At 44.4% G+C, this 16,118-nt stretch overlaps 1 protein-coding gene across 1 annotated transcript in view; it reads right to left on the bottom strand.

Moving 5' to 3' along the window:
- The window catches only part of LOC120026051 (dynamin-1), a 79,370-nt gene that overhangs the window by 43,235 nt on the left and 20,017 nt on the right, over nucleotides 1-16,118 (bottom strand). The window contains exons 2-10 of the mRNA XM_038970835.1: nucleotides 15,418-15,491; nucleotides 14,512-14,661; nucleotides 13,756-13,959; nucleotides 13,406-13,504; nucleotides 11,535-11,695; nucleotides 8,846-8,988; nucleotides 8,427-8,562; nucleotides 6,710-6,777; nucleotides 3,470-3,608 (exon numbers count right to left, since the gene is read on the bottom strand). Coding sequence (XP_038826763.1) covers nucleotides 3,470-3,608; nucleotides 6,710-6,777; nucleotides 8,427-8,562; nucleotides 8,846-8,988; nucleotides 11,535-11,695; nucleotides 13,406-13,504; nucleotides 13,756-13,959; nucleotides 14,512-14,661; nucleotides 15,418-15,491 — 1,174 coding nt within the window. The remainder of the gene's footprint in view (nucleotides 1-3,469; nucleotides 3,609-6,709; nucleotides 6,778-8,426; nucleotides 8,563-8,845; nucleotides 8,989-11,534; nucleotides 11,696-13,405; nucleotides 13,505-13,755; nucleotides 13,960-14,511; nucleotides 14,662-15,417; nucleotides 15,492-16,118) is intronic.

Here is a 16,118-nt window from a genome sequence, read left to right as displayed (position 1 = left end):
ATTTTAGTTAAGTTGCCTCTTATCGAACAAACAGGAAGCATATACAGTGCCTTCAGGAAGTATTCACACCCCTTGACCTTTTCCACATTGTGTTGTGTTACAACCTGAATAAAATATTTATTAAATTGAGATTTGTTTGTCACTGGCCTACACACAATACACCACTTTTTACAAATTCAAAAATGAAAATCTGAAATGTCTTTAGTCAATAAGTATTCAACCCCTTTGTTATGGCAAGCCTTTAGGGGTATACATTTGCTTAACAAGTCACATAATAAGTTGCATGGACCTCATCTCTGTACCCCACACAATTATCTGTAAGGTCCCTCAGTTGAGCAGTGATTTTCAAACACAGATTTAACCACAAAGAAGGGAACCTATTGGTAGATGGAATAAAACAAAGCAGACATTGAATATCCCTTTGAGCATGGTGAAGTTATAAATCACACTTTGGATGGTGTATGGCCCAGTCACTACAAAGATACAGGCGTCCTTCCTAACTCAGTTGCCGGAGAGGAAGGAAACCGCTCAGGGATTTCATGAGGCCAATGGTGACCTCAAAACAGTTGCGGAGTTTAATGGCTGTGATAGGAGAAAACTGAAGATGGATCAACAACATTGCCATTACTCCACAATACTAACCTAATTGACAAAGTGGAAAGAAGTAAGCCTGTACAGAATAAAAATAAAAATAAGGCACTAAAGTAATACTGCAAAACATGTGGCAAAGCAATAAACTTTTTGTCCTGAATACAAAGTGTTATGTATGGGGTAAATTCAATACCACACATTACTGAGTACCACTCTCCATATTTTCAAGAATAAATTGGTGGCTGCATCATGTTATGGGTACGCTTTGAATCGTTAAGGACTGGGGAGTTTTTCAGGATAGAAAATAAACAGAATTGTGCTAAGCACTGGCAAAATCCTAGAGGAAAACCTGGTTCAGTCTGCTTTCCACCAGACACTGGGAGATGAATTCCCCTTCCAGCAGGACAATAACCTAACACATAAGGCCAAATCTACACTGGAGTTGCTTACCAAGAAGACATTGAAGGTTCTTGAGTGGCCGAGTTACATTTTTGACTTAAATCTGCTTGAAAATCTATGACAAACCTGAAAATGGTTGTCAAGCCATGATTAACAACCAATTTGACAGAGCTTGAAGAATTGTGAAAAGAATAATGAGAAAATGTTGCACAAACCATGTGTGGAAAGCTCTCAGAAACTTACCCAGAAAGACTCACAACTGTATTCGCTGTTTAAGGTGCTTCTACAAAGTATTGACTAAGGGGTGTGATATTTCTTCACCTGATTTTCAAAACATTTGCACAAATTTCGAAAAACATGTTTTCACTTTCTCATTATGGGGTATTGTGTGCGCGTGAGAACCAAAATCTATGTAATTCATTTTGAATTCAGGCTGTAACAGAACAATGTGGAATAAATCAAGGGGTATGAATATTTTTCGGAAAGCACTGTATCTACAACCCTAACCACTATGCTGATCTAAAACAGATCACATATTTTGCTTCCTTTTTTTTGTAGTCCAGCCATCGGTCTATCCCTACCTCTAAGAATGACGCAAGCCAGACTCCGAACATGGCTCGGTTCATTGGTTACCTTGTCACTACACTTTTGTATGGTTGAGGTGAGTTCGCTCACTACCATATCTATACACTTCAGTGAGGGTTCCTTCAGCTTTTGGATCTGCTTTTTCACTATGGCCTCAAAGGCCAGGTCAGGAGTGAACAGGCCCGTCCTGTAGAGAGGAGGCGGTGACGGGAGAGAGAAGAGAGAGAGAGAGAGAGAGAGAGAAGTAAAGAAATAGAGAAACAGAAGGGGGAGAAACCAAGATAAAGAGACAAAGAGAAACAGAAACCGAGATGGAGGAATGGAGTGAAAGATGAAGAGAATCCACAGGGAGAGAGAGCAGGTCAAAGCAGAAGAGAGAAATGCCACAGTGTATTTCAACCAAACTCCCACATCTACTGGGTGAAATACCACAGTGTGCCCTCACAGCAGCAAGATTTGTGACCTGTTGCCACAAGGAAAGACCAACCAGTGAAGAACAAACACCATTGTAAATACAACCCATATTTATGTTTATTTATTTGCTCATAATAAGACATTTTCAAATGTTTTTATTATTTTGGACTTTTGTGAGTGTTATGTTTACTGTTATTTTGTATTGCTTATTTCACTTTAGTTTATTATCTACTTCACTTGCTTTGGCAATGTTAACATATGTTTCCCATGCCAATAAAGAGTAACACAAGAGGGCCACACAGGGAAGGAGAGAAACAGATAAGGTGGGGAAAAAGAGGGATGACAGACTGAAAGGCAGATGAAATAGAGGGGATAGGGACAAGTCAGGGGGAGGTGGGTAAACCGTACACAGGGTAAAAAAGAGGCAAGTGAGACATTTGGTTTCCCTTGAAGCTGTTCGAAACAGGCTAGCGCTGAGGTCTGTCCCTCCATCCAGAGAGAGAGAGAGAGAGAGAGAGAGAGAGAGAGAGATCACAGCCTGCACCACCCCACTGGTCAACAGCTCTGAGCCGTGAGCCATTTGAGACCGCAGCTGTGCACCCACCATCTCAGACAAAGCACCTTGCTCCTCCCCTCTACCTTGACCCCCTCTCAAGCCTTTTTCCACCCCCCGATCCCCCAGCTGACCACTCAGAGCAGGGCCACAGCATTTGTTATTCCACTGTCCCAGAACCACTGTGGTCAGACTGCGTTCCAAACTGGGCCTTGTCACAGTGGATTAACTGGTATTAAGACCACTGGGGCCTTATCCGCTGAGTGCGGCCCTCAAAGGCACTCTTAGCTGAACTTGGCCCTTGGATGAGCAGCCAAACTTCCACATTGTCATGGGTCCTGTCTGCTGCAGGTGCACAGCACCCGGTCTCACAAGCAGGAGGTCTGGATGCCGAGGTCACCCAACATGGCTGACTGGGACAACAGCTGAGTGACACTTTGATGACACAGTCAGGGCATCGAAAATGATGTCACCACTGCTAAAATTAACTCAGTCACCTGTGACTTAACAGAACTGTAACATCTTAAGATGTGTTAATTTGACCATTAATTAAATTATTAATGTTCATGTGATCATATTCATAACAAAATATTTGTTGAAATGATTTAATCCTTACTCCTGTGTCTAAACCCTTGACATACAGCCACGTAGCAGCAAACCGGCAGCATCAAGACCCATTCTAAACCAAGCATAGTTCTTTAACATGGCCATGGCCACTCCACCCAGCCACCCCATCCAAAGCGGTAGGCAGGCAGTCCCTCACAATACCCCCGCTACCCCAGTATGCCCCCTACTGTCCCAACCCGGAACAACAGGGTCTGGAGAACGGAACGGTACGGTGATACGGTAACAGGGATGACATAGCTGCAGGTTTTGGTTGGAGGGAGAGGTGAAACCATAGTGTTGCTCTCCACCGTGTGTGTTTACCTTCTGAGTACACTGCCTAACGGTATTGACTAGCTCAGAAATGACCATATCCACACATTTCTGGCAGGGCTCTTTGATCTTGCCGATCTGCCTTTTCACAATGGTCTCAAAAGCCATGTCCGGAGTGAAGAGGCCAGTTCTGCCCAGTAACAGTCCCAAAAAAGAGAGAAAATTTGAAAAAAGGAGAAAAGGGGAGAGAGGTCGGGCAGAGAGAACAGTGTTAATTGAAAAGACCCCCTCCCACAACATAAAGAAGAACCATGCACAGTAAGACAAAGAAAGAGAATGACAACAGAAAGCAGAAAACATGACTGAAAAACTGAACGAAATCATCACATTATGGTTTCAGGAAAATATTCTGCTAGCTCAAATGTGCAGATAAAAACTGAGCTCTTAGAACACAACTTATATGATTATTGCTACACAGTATGTGAAGAGTTTTGCCCACATGCTACAGTACATGAGTCATCCAATCATCGGATGACACCATGCCTATTGGAGTCCCTACACTACTACAACAAAATGTGTCCCAATTCTCTTAAATGGTTTCCTTTCACCAGTCCCCCTCCTTCAGAACCACTGACCTATAGGGTAGAGGGCACCCTCATAGTAAGCATATGTTTGCAGCCATTTTCCTTTTAATAACTGCTTCTTTCAGATCATTTGCCCCAAATGAAAGGTAACAAGGAAAGGAAGTCACATCTTTTTATATATATATATATATTTATATATACATACATACACAGTACCAGTCAAAAGTTTGGACACACCATCTCATTCAAAGGTTTTTATTTAAAAGTATATGTACAGTTGAAGTCGGAAGTTTACATACACTTAGGTTGGAGTCATTAGAACTCGTTTTTCAACCACTCCACAAATGTCTTGTTAACAAACTATAGTTTTGGCAAGTCGGTTAGGACATCTACTTTGTGCATGACACAAGTAATTTTTCCAACAATTGTTTACAGACCGATTATTTAACTTATAATTCACTGGATCACAATTCCAGTGGGTCAGAAGTTTACATACACTAAGTTGACTGTGCCTTTAAACAGCTTGGAAAATTCCAGAAAATTATGTCATGACTTTAGAAGCTTCTGATAGGCTAATCATTTGAGTCAATTGGAGGTGTACCTGTGGATGTATTTCAAGGCCTACCTTCAAACTCAGTGCCTCTTTGCTTGACATCATGGGAAAATCAAAAGAAATCAGTCAAGACCTCAGAAAGAAAATGTAGACCTCCACGAGTCTGGTTCATCCTTGGGAGCAATTTCCAAACACCTGAACGTACCACGTACATCTGTACAAACTAAAGTACGCAAGTATAAACACAATGGGACCACGCAGCCGTCATACCGCTCAGGAAGGAGAAGCGTTCTGTCTCCTAGAGATGAACGTACTTTGGTGCAGAAAGTGCAAATCAATCCCAGAACAACAGCAAGGACCTTGTGAAGATGCTAGAGGAAACCGGTACAAAAGTATCTATATCCTCAGTAAAACGAGTCCTAAATCGACATAACCTGAAAGGCCGTTCAGCAAGGAAGAAGCCACTACTCCAAAACCGCCATAAAAACGCCAGACTACGGTTTGCAACTGCACATGGGGACAAAGATCGTACTTTTTTGGAGAAATGTCCTCTGGTCTGATGAAACAAAAACAAACAAAAATATAACTGTTTGGCCATAATGACCATCATTATGTTTGGAGGAAAAAGAGGGAGTCTTGCAAGCCGAAGAACACCATGCCAACCGTGAAGCATGGGGGTGGCAGCATCATGTTGTGGGGGTGCTTTGCTGCAGGAGGGACTGGTGCACTTCACAAAATAGATGGCATCATGAGGAAAGAAAATTATGTGGATATATTGAAGCAACATCTCAAGACATCAGTCAGGAAGTTAAAGCTTGGTCGCAAATGGGTCTTTCAAATGGACAATGACCCCCAAGCATACTGCCAAAGTTGTGGCAAAATGGCCTAAGGACAACAAAGTCAAGATATTGGAGAGGCCATCACAAAGCCCTGACCTCAATCATATAGAACATTTGTGGGCAGAACTGAAAAAGCGTTTGCGAGCAAGGAAGCCTACAAACCTGACTCAGTTACACCAGCTCTGTCAGGAGTAATGGGCCAAAATTCACCCAACGTATTGTGGGAAGCTTGTAGAAGGCTACCCGAAACATTTGACCCAAGTTAAAAAATGTAACCGGCAATGCTACCAAATACTAATTGAGTGTATGTAAACTTCTGACCCACTGGGAATGTGATGAAAGAAATAAAGCTGAAATAAATAATTCTCTCTACTATTCTTCTGACATTTCACATTCTTAAAATAAAGTGGTGATCCTAACTGACCAAAGACAGGGAATCTTTACTAGGATTAAATGTCAAGAATTGTGAAAAACTGAGTTTAAATGTATTTGGCTACTGTATTTGTAAACTTCCGACTTCAACTGTAAATAATATTTCGAGATAGTTTTTTTGCATCCTGCATTGTTGAAAAAGGACCGTAAGTAATTATTTCACTGTTAGTCTACACCAGTTGTTTTACGAAGCATGTGAAAAATAAAATTGGTTTTGATTCGATTTTTTGTTTATTGAGTTCAGAGCAAACCAATTGGGCTTCTCTTTACACCATCTTACACCAACTACACCAGAGAAATACTAATTGTTCATAGTTAAGGTAAGTATGGTTTATTGGTAGTCAGGAGGAATATGTGTTCAGGTACGTAGTTCAAACCATCTTCTAACCTTGAAGCCTTCCTTCACTCATGGGAGTTAGGTTAAGAGGGAGGAAGAAACACAGGGGGGACTTTCAACAGGTTCACTTCCTGAAGAGTGATGACATCACTGTCTGATTCTGATTTATATCACTCTTGGACCTAGGTAAAAGACAGGAATTTTTTGTAGGACGGGGATGGAGTGAGCTAGGTTACACATGACGGGCATATGAGGCTTCACCACACAGACATACATACATACAAGATACATACAGACGGACGGGGCAAAGAGTGAGAGAAAGATGCCACCCCACCAGCGGTCACAGATCTAATCACAAATCCCTCCACCTCTGTTTCTGATGTCCTCAGTATGCAACAGCATGATGGGCGCTGGACTGCAATCAGTTTCTCTAGAGGTCTTCATGATTAGATGGGTGAGGATGATTAGAGTTGGTCTGGCCCAGAGGGGTGACCCAGGCGGGTGAGGACAGGGGTAGGGAGAGAGGGATAGGGATGAGGGACGTGCCTGATGCCGTGGATGTTCTTGATTGCGTAGCTGATCTCCTTGCGAAGCTCCTTCTCATTAAACTCCATCTGTACAGACACAGAAAGGAAAACACACCGTTAAATAGTGAACACACACCTCCAACACACAGCAGAAACAGGAACCTAAGGTCGCTTGTATTCAATGAGTGGCTCTGGGAGGGAGGGATAGAAGGAGGGGGTTTGGGGAGGGAGGGAGGAAATAATGTTTTACTCATATAGTCTCTGTCTGTAAAAAGCAAAGCAGTGTGACACAGACAACAACACAGAGTTACACATGGAGTAAACAATAAATAAGCCAATAACACAATAAACAAGTCAATGACACAGTAGAAAAAATAAAGTCTATATATAGTGTGTGCAAAAGGCATGAGGAGGTAGGCAATAAATAGGCCATAGGAGCGAATAATTACAATTTAGCAGATTAACACTGGAGTGATAAATGAGCAGATGATGATGTGCAAGTAGAGATACTGGTGTGCAAAAGAGCAGAAAAGTAAATAAAATAAAAACAGTATGGGGGTGAGGTAGGTAGATTGGGTGGGCTATTTACAGATGGACTATGTACAGCTGCAGCGATCGGTTAGCTGCTCAGATAGTTGATGTTTAAAGTTGGTGAGGGAAATAAAAGTCTCCAACTTCAGCGATTTTTGCAATTTGTTCCAGTCACTGGCAGCAGAGAACTGAATTGAAAGGCAGCCAAATGAGGTGTTGGCTTTGGGGATGACCAGTGAGATATACCTGCTGGAGCGTGTGCTATGGGTGGGTGTTGTTATCGTGACCAGTGAACTGAGATAAGGCGGAGCTTTACCTAGCATAGACTTATAGATGACCTGGAGCCAGTGGGTATGGCGACAAATATGTAGCGAGGGCCAGCCGACTAGAGCATACAGGTCGCAGTGGTGGGTGGTATAAGGTGATTTGATAACAAAACGGATGGCACTGTGATAGACTGCATCCAGTTTGCTAAGTAGAGTGTTGGAAGCTATTTTGTAGATGACATCGCCGTCGAGGATCAGTAGGATAGTCAGTTTTACTAGTGTAAGTTTGGCGGCATGAGTGAAGGAGGCTTTGTTGCGAAATAGAAAGCCGATTCTAGATTTGATTTTGGATTGGAGATGTTTAATATGAGTCTGGAAGGAGAGATTACAGTCTAGCCAGACACCTAGGTATTTGTAGTTGTCCACATATTCTAGGTCGGAACCGTCCAGGGTGGTGATACTAGTCGGGCGGGCGGGTGCGGGCAGCGAACGGTTGAAAAGCATGCATTTGGTTTTACTAGCGTTTAAGAGCAGTTGGAAGCCACGGAACGAGTGTTGTGTGGCATTGAAGCTCGTTTGGAAGTTAGTTAGCACAGTGTCCAAGGAAGGGCCAGAAGTATACAGAATGGTGTCGTCTGCGTAGAGGTGGATCAGAGAATCGCCCGCAGCAAGAGCGACATCACTGATATATACAGAGAAAAGAGTCGGCCCAAGAATTGAACCCTGTGTTACCCCCATAGAGACTGCCAGAGGTCCGGACAACATGCCCTCCGATTTGACACACTGAACTCTGTCTGCAAAGTAGTTGGTGAACCAGGTGATGCAGTCATTAGAAAAACCAATTCTGGGGTTCTCATTCTGGGGTTGCATGGACACTAAGAGTTAGGAAAGAGGGGGACCTGGTAAGAGACATGCACACATACAGTACAGTACACACACCTTGACCAGCTCAAAGGGGAAGCGCTCGTGGAAGATGCGGTTGATCCTGGCTCCTCCTGACAACTCTGCTGTGTCGATCTGGTCCCCAGAGCCCTCGATACGCTTCTCAAAGTCCACTGAGAACTGCTGCACCATCCTGGGTGAGATACAGGGAAAAGGGAGTTAATGAAGTGTGTGTGTCTGTCTCTGTGTGTCTCTGTGTCTCTGTGTCTCTGTGTCTCTGTGTCTCTGTGTCTCTGTGTGTCTGTGTGTGTGTGTGTGTGTGTGTGTGTGTGTGTGTGTGTGTGTGTGTGTGTGTGTGTGTGTGTGTGTGTGTGTGTGTGTGTGTGTGTGTGTGTGTGTGTGTGTGTGTGTGTGTGTGTGTGTGTGCGTGTGCATGCATGCATGTGTGTGTGTATGGAAGTGTGTATCCTACTCACTGCAATAGGGCCTTGGTCTTGCGGGAGGGGTCGTCAGGTCTGAAGTTCTTGTACTCCTCCACTTCCTTCTCTATAGACAGCAGCTGGCTCTGCAGCTTGGCCCGCAGCCCCGGCAGAGTGTCCCGGATGTGATTGGTCAGTTGCTGAAGGGTGAAAGGTCAGGGTGGGTTTTAACATGGGACTGGAGAGATGACAGTGGTCAGATCCTAGACTATACTACTACCATTCACCTACTCTTCAGTGGATGTTATTAGAAGTCTAGAATCGGCTTCCTATTTCACAACAAAGCCTCCTTCACTCACGCTGCCAAACATACCCTCGTAAAACTGACTATCCTACCGATCCTCGACGTCGGTGATGTCATTTACAAAATAGCCTCCAACACTCTACTCAGCAAACTAGATGTAGTCCATCACAGTGCCATCTGTTTTGTCACCAAAGCCCCATATACCACCCACCACTGCGACCTGTATGCTCTCGTTTGCTGGCCCTCACTACATATCCGTCGCCAAACCCACTGGCTCCAGGTCATCTACAAGACCCTGCTAGGTAAAGCCCTACCTTGTCTCAGCTCACTGGTCACCAGAGCAACACCCACCCGTAGCACGCGCTCCAGCAGGTATATCTCACTGGTCATCCCCAAAGCCAACACTTCCTTTGTCCGTCTTTCCTTCCAGTTCTCTGCTTGAAGGAACGAATTGCAAAAATCACTGAAGCTGATATCTACCTCTCTAACTTTAAGCATCAGCTGTCAGAGCAGCTTACCGATCACTGTACCTGTACACAGCCAATCTGTAAATAGCACACCCGACTACCTCATCCCCATATTATTACTTACCCTCTTGCTCATTTGCACCACAGTATCTCTACTTGCACATCATCATCTGCACATCTATCACTCCAGTATTAATGCTATATTGTAATTATTTTCACCTCTAGGGCCTATTTATTGCCTACCTCCCTACTCTTCTACATTTGCTCACACTGTACATAGATTTTTCTATTTTTATTTTATTTTGTATTTATTGACTGTACGTTTGTTTATGTGTAACTCTGTGTTGTTGTTTTTGTCACACTGCTTTGCTTTATCTTAGCCAGGTCGCAGTTGTAAATGAGAACTTGTTCTCAACTGGCCTACCTGGTTAAATAAAGGTGAAATAAAAAAGCATCCAAATAGATCCTTGTTGAGCAGCCTGGTTGAGTGTCTTCTGTAGGTAGGGAACTAACCTGGTTGAGTGTTTTCTGTAGGTAGGGGACTAACCTGGTTGAGTGTTTTCTGTAGGTAGGGGACTAACCTGGTTGAGTGTCTTCTGTAGGTAGGGAACTAACCTGGTTGAGTGTTTTCTGTAGGTAGGGGACTAACCTGGTTGAGTGTTTTCTGTAGGTAGGGGACTAACCTGGTTCAGTGTTTTCTGTAGGTAGGGGACTAACCTGGTTGAGTGTTTTCTGTAGGTAGGGGACTAACCTGGTTCAGTGTTTTCTGTAGGTAGGGGACTAACCTGGTTGAGTGTTTTCTGTAGGTAGGGGACTAACCTGGTTCAGTGTTTTCTGTAGGTAGGGGACTAACCTGGTTGAGTGTTTTCTGTAGGTAGGGGACTAACCTGGTTCAGTGTTTTCTGTAGGTAGGGGACTAACCTAGTTCAGTGTTTTCTGTAGGTAGGGGACTAACCTGGTTCAGTGTTTTCTGTAGGTAGGGGACTAACCTGGTTCAGTGTTTTCTGTAGGTAGGGGACTAACCTGGTTGAGTGTTTTCTGTAGGTAGGGGACTAACCTGGTTGAGTGTTTTCTGTAGGTAGGGGACTAACCTGGTTCTGTGTTTTCTGTAGGTAGGGGACTAACCTGGTTGAGTGTTTTTTGTAGGTAGGGGACTAACCTGGTTGAGTGTTTTCTGTAGGTAGGGGACTAACCTGGTTGAGTGTTTTCTGTAGGTAGGGGACTAACCTGGTTGAGTGTTTTCTGTAGGTAGGGGACTAACCTGGTTGAGTGTTTTCTGTAGGTAGGGGACTAACCTGGTTCTGTGTTTTCTGTAGGTAGGGGACTAACCTGGTTCTGTGTTTTCTGTAGGTAGGGGACTAACCTGGTTGAGTGTTTTCTGTAGGTAGGGGACTAACCTGGTTGAGTGTTTTCTGTAGGTAGGGGACTAACCTGGTTCTGTGTTTTCTGTAGGTAGGGGACTAACCTGGTTGAGTGTTTTCTGTAGGTAGGGGACTAACCTGGTTGAGTGTTTTCTGTAGGTAGGGGACTAACCTGGTTCTGTGTTTTCTGTAGGTAGGGGACTAACCTGGTTGAGTGTTTTCTGTAGGTAGGGGACTAACCTGGTTGAGTGTTTTCTGTAGGTAGGGGACTAACCTGGTTGAGTGTTTTCTGTAGGTAGGGGACTAACCTGGTTGAGTGTTTTCTGTAGGTAGGGGACTAACCTGGTTGAGTGTTTTCTGTAGGTAGGGGACTAACCTGGTTGAGTGTTTTCTGTAGGTAGGGGACTAACCTGGTTCAGTGTTTTCTGTAGGTAGGGGACTAACCTGGTTCTGTGTTTTCTGTAGGTAGGGGACTAACCTGGTTCAGTGTTTTCTGTAGGTAGGGGACTAACCTGGTTGAGTGTTTTCTGTAGGTAGGGGACTAACCTGGTTGAGTGTTTTCTGTAGGTAGGGGACTAACCTGGTTGAGTGTTTTCTGTAGGTAGGGGACTAACCTGGTTGAGTGTTTTCTGTAGGTAGGGGGTGCCCATGCGTTCAGCCAGGTGTCTGTATCCAGGGTGGGTCAGGAAGAACTTTCTCTCTGCAGCCATGGCCGCTGTAATGTCCTTCTTCCCATCAATGTCCTTCTGACTCCTGTTCACCACACCAATGTAACCTGGGGCAGGGAGAGAGGTCAGCTAATACTGGACAGATCAGGATGCGAAGATTGGCTAAATGTTGTTTTGTGGAGAGAAAGAAAGAAAAGAAAAGAAAGAAGTTTGTTAATATATAGTTTTTTTGTGTGTGGGTTTTTCTTGTTTGTTTGTCTTTGTTGTTTTACCACACTGGGGTAGTGGGCTGAAGGGGTGGGGGGTTCGAAGAGCGGTGTGGAGGGTAACTTTTAGCTCCCACTTCCCTATCGTGGGATAGTTATTGGGGGAGGGGGGCAAGGCAGCCACAAGGTAACAGGGATCACATATCCCAATTTAATTCATTTTTCTCGTGCAGTTCTCTGTTAAACAGGATATCCTGCCTTATTACCTTTTGGACTGAACGCCAGTAGCCTTGTAAATATGCTAGTGGTTTAACATGTGAGGTCTTCCGACACGAGAGAGTGACAGAAACAGAGAAGACAGCCACAGAACTACATGCCTGGGTTCTAACCAAGCACCAGTAGAAAAACGGGTTGTCACCTAATTGCATTAGAGAGTTTCCCACAAATATATTTTATTGCACAGAAAAGAAACGAACAGACGTTTTTTCCAGATGTATCACTAAAATCAAGATGTTATTTTTGTCCGCCTCCATCTCCCTCTCTCTTTCCTTCATTCTTATTTTCTCTGTCACTCTTTTCCCCATCTCCAACGCGCCCCACCTCTGTTTCTCTACATCCTCCTACTGTCCACATTTCTCTCTGTAGAGTTGTGAGCGGTTGTAACACTGGTTGCTGCAGTGGGCAACACAACTGGAGTCCTATTTGGGGTGCCCGGCAAAGCCATGGATAGGCTTCAATACGTCTAGAACTCCACTGCCAGGGTTCTCACATGCACCAAACCCTGGGAACACATCACCCCACTCTGCACCACCTTCACTGCCAGGGTTCTCACATGCACCAAACCCTGGGAACACATCACCCCACTCTGCACCACCTTCACTGCCAGGGTTCTCACATGCACCAAACCCTGGGAACACATCACCCCCACTCTGCACCACCTTCACTGGCTCCCAGTCAAATTCCACATTACCTATCAAGATCCTACTCCTCACCTACAAGGCCCTCCATGGCCTGGCCCCTTCATACCTCTCCGACCTCCTCCACATACACACCCTCTCCCGCTGTCTCCTCTTCTCTGACTCTGGACTACTCATCATCCCCAAAACAAAACTCTGTACCATGGGGGACCGGGCTTTCAGCACCGCTGCCCCCAAACTCTGGACCTCTCTCCCCCAACCACCCACAACTCTGACTGACTCAATCACCATCTTCAAAAACAGACTAAAAACCCACCTGTTCAGTCTGGCTTTTCCCTCAGCTTAGCTCAGCCCTTAGTCAGCTCTATCTTGAGCTAAGTAGCTTTTATTTATTTTTATCCTTGTTTTATCCTTGTTATCCTTGCTGTACAGTTTCCTTGGGTTTGTTGAAAGGCGTTTTATATCCAACGTTCTATTATTATTATTAACTAGATAACCACTAGAGGGAAGCACTGAGATGGGATGAGAATGTGTGTGTGTGTGTGTGTGTGTGTGTGTGTGTGTGTGTGTGTGTGTGTGTGTGTGTGTGTGTGTGTGTGTGTGTGTGTGTGTGTGTGTGTGTGTGTGTGTGTGTGTGTGTGTGTGTGTGTGTGTGTGTGTGTGTGTGTGTGTGTGTGTGTGTGTTTAGTCTCACCTCTTCGCAGTGGCAGCAGCTTGTTCTCCAGAATTTCTCGGGCATCAGTCCCCTCGTCCATCAGATCCAGTTTGGTGATCACACCAATGGTCCTCTGACCTGGGCAGGCACACACACACACACACACACACACACACACACACACACACACACACACACACACACACACACACACACACACACACACACACACACACAATACATTAACAAAGTCCAATTGTAGGTAGGTTAAATTGCATCCTTGTCTAACTACTGCTCTGTCACAATTTGATGGTGAATGAAACTGAGAGCACTGATGAGAGCCAGAAGGTCTACAGTTTCTGCCTTTAACCTCTAGTCAATCAACCCACCTTGTGGGTCGACTTCTTTGGCAATCTTTAGGGCATCTGAGTTGGCCAGATCAGAGTTGGCCGGGGAAACAGCCAGCAGCAGACAGTTGTCCTTCGTCACAAACTGATACAACATGTCTCTGATCTGCTGCTCAATGTCCACAGGCTGGTCCCCTACTGGGACCTTGGTCATGCCCGGCAAGTCCACCAGAGTAAGGTTCAGGACTAGGGAAGAAAGGGGGAGAGGGGAGAGAGGAGAGGGGAGTTGAATATCGGAAGATAGGGGGTGAAAGGAGAGGGGAGAGAGGGGGTGGAAAGAGAGGGGAGAGAGGGGGTGAAGGATGAAGGGAGAAGGGAGAGGGGAGAGAGGGGGTGAAGGGAGAGGGGAGAGATTTGTGAAGGGAGAGGGGAGAGAGGGGTGAAGGGAGGTGAGAGAGGAGGGTGAAGAGAGTATGGAGAGGGTAGAGGGGAGAGGGAGGAGGGGAGAGGAAGAGAGTTAGGAGAGGGTAGAGGGGTGAGAGGTGGCGACAGAGAAAGATTTCTAAATATGATATCAGAACTGATGAATAATGCTAACTCTAAAAAATAAACGACTATATAATATCATGAATAGTAACTGATTGAAACTCACTTTAGGTCCTGGCAATACAATCAAACTTGGTTGCCAGTTTTGAATAATAGGGAAACTTGATTCACAAAATTCTGTGTATAGAATTATACTACTCTAGTCTTTCCTATGATCAACGTCTTATGAGTGTGGTAGTTCTGTGACCTCACCATGTGGGGAGTAGACCCTGAGGTTGATTGGCACAGGGGAGATGCCCTTATTCTGCCCAGTGATGCGGTCCGTCTCCGCCTCGATCTCCCCCCGAACCTCGTCGAAGTCTGTAAACTTCTTCCCCTTACAGTGAAGGAACTCAGCATATTCTGCAGAAAGAGAGGGGGACAGAACAGAGGTGAGGAAAGGAAAGGAGAGGACAAGTGAGGATGACAAGATCATATAAGAAGACAGCCGGGACGTAATAATGACAAATACAGGAAACCATTTTTGGCAACTTGAATTGAAATGAGCTGTTCTGTTATTTCTTCACTTTTCATCACTCTCAGTTTGGAGGGAAATGTAACAAACCTAGATGGCACTATTGATAAAACTGTGAGACAGCCACAGACCTTGTCTTGACTGGAATATAAGAAGAAGCTCATTTTGGCCTTTTGGTAATACAGAATATTAATTATTATTATATGAATAGAATATTCATTGTTTTCATTTTTTGGGGTGTGAGAAATGCACTTTAGAAATAAAGTATATTATTATGAATGACTTTGGGCAGGCTATACATTATTTGAGCATTCAGGGTCTGAGACAGTTTGGTCTTCATAAACCTTAGATGGTATTGATATTTTGTACTATAGAATAAATGCAATACATCTGTTCCAAAAGTCACATTCTGAACTGGTTACATAAGACTGGATTAAATGTAAATGAGGACAAATGATTTGTCCTATTTTGCATGGTGCTTAAGCTTGTTATTGAAAGCTTGCTTATTAGATATTCTCTGCTTAATGAAGAGTTACCATAACAAACCTACCAAGCCACTGGCATCAGTAGGTGCCTCTGATCGAAGGGAGGGATGGGGGAAGGCTTTACCTGTGGGACAGAGAGGGGAACGGAGAAGAGTTTACCTGTGGGACAGTTGATCAGCTGCAGGACCAAGGGACGGCGGGTGACGATGCCAGAGCCACGGGGAAGGAAATCCCTATAACACACAGGAGGAGAGAGCCGTAAGAAAACACCATGGTTATGGAAACACCTGGGCCTGTGTTCATAAAGTATCTCAGAGTAGGAACGCTGATCTAGGATCAGCCCCACGCCCCTCCCCTGTCCATGGAATCTTACTCATTATGATCTAAAAGGCTAAACTGATTCTAAATCAGCATTTCTCCTCTACGCTTTATTAATATGGGCCCTGACCAATGAGTCAGATGAGGGCATGAAGAGGAAGCATGTTTTGATTATAATGGATGACACAGACTAGCAAAGTCATGAAAATAAAATGTTACAGTCAATGACAAATGTACATGTGTGACAGTGTGTGGGCACAACACTGAATCATGCCAAATGCTCACCCATCTCTGCTCAGCGGGATCTTGAGTGGAACAATAGACAGAGCTACAATATAAGAAGCTTCATGGATACTAAGCAATGAGAACATGCAAAGGGTATTGGGGGAAAATATTCTGAGGATACACTACTATCACTCTATCTCATGATCGCTATTTCTCTCCTTATTTTTCTGCACCAGAGCTGCTAATTGAGCTGCTAATTATTTTAAGGAAGATGAATCCGTGCTGATAAACCACGTTGATAAGAGCTTCAGAGGGAG

The sequence above is a fragment of the Salvelinus namaycush genome, chromosome 31 (genome assembly GCF_016432855.1).
Source record: "Salvelinus namaycush isolate Seneca chromosome 31, SaNama_1.0, whole genome shotgun sequence".
In the NCBI taxonomy this organism is placed as follows: domain Eukaryota; kingdom Metazoa; phylum Chordata; class Actinopteri; order Salmoniformes; family Salmonidae; genus Salvelinus; species Salvelinus namaycush.
The sequence above is the reverse complement of the archived record's forward strand: the minus strand, read 5'-3'. Positions and strand labels throughout refer to the sequence as shown.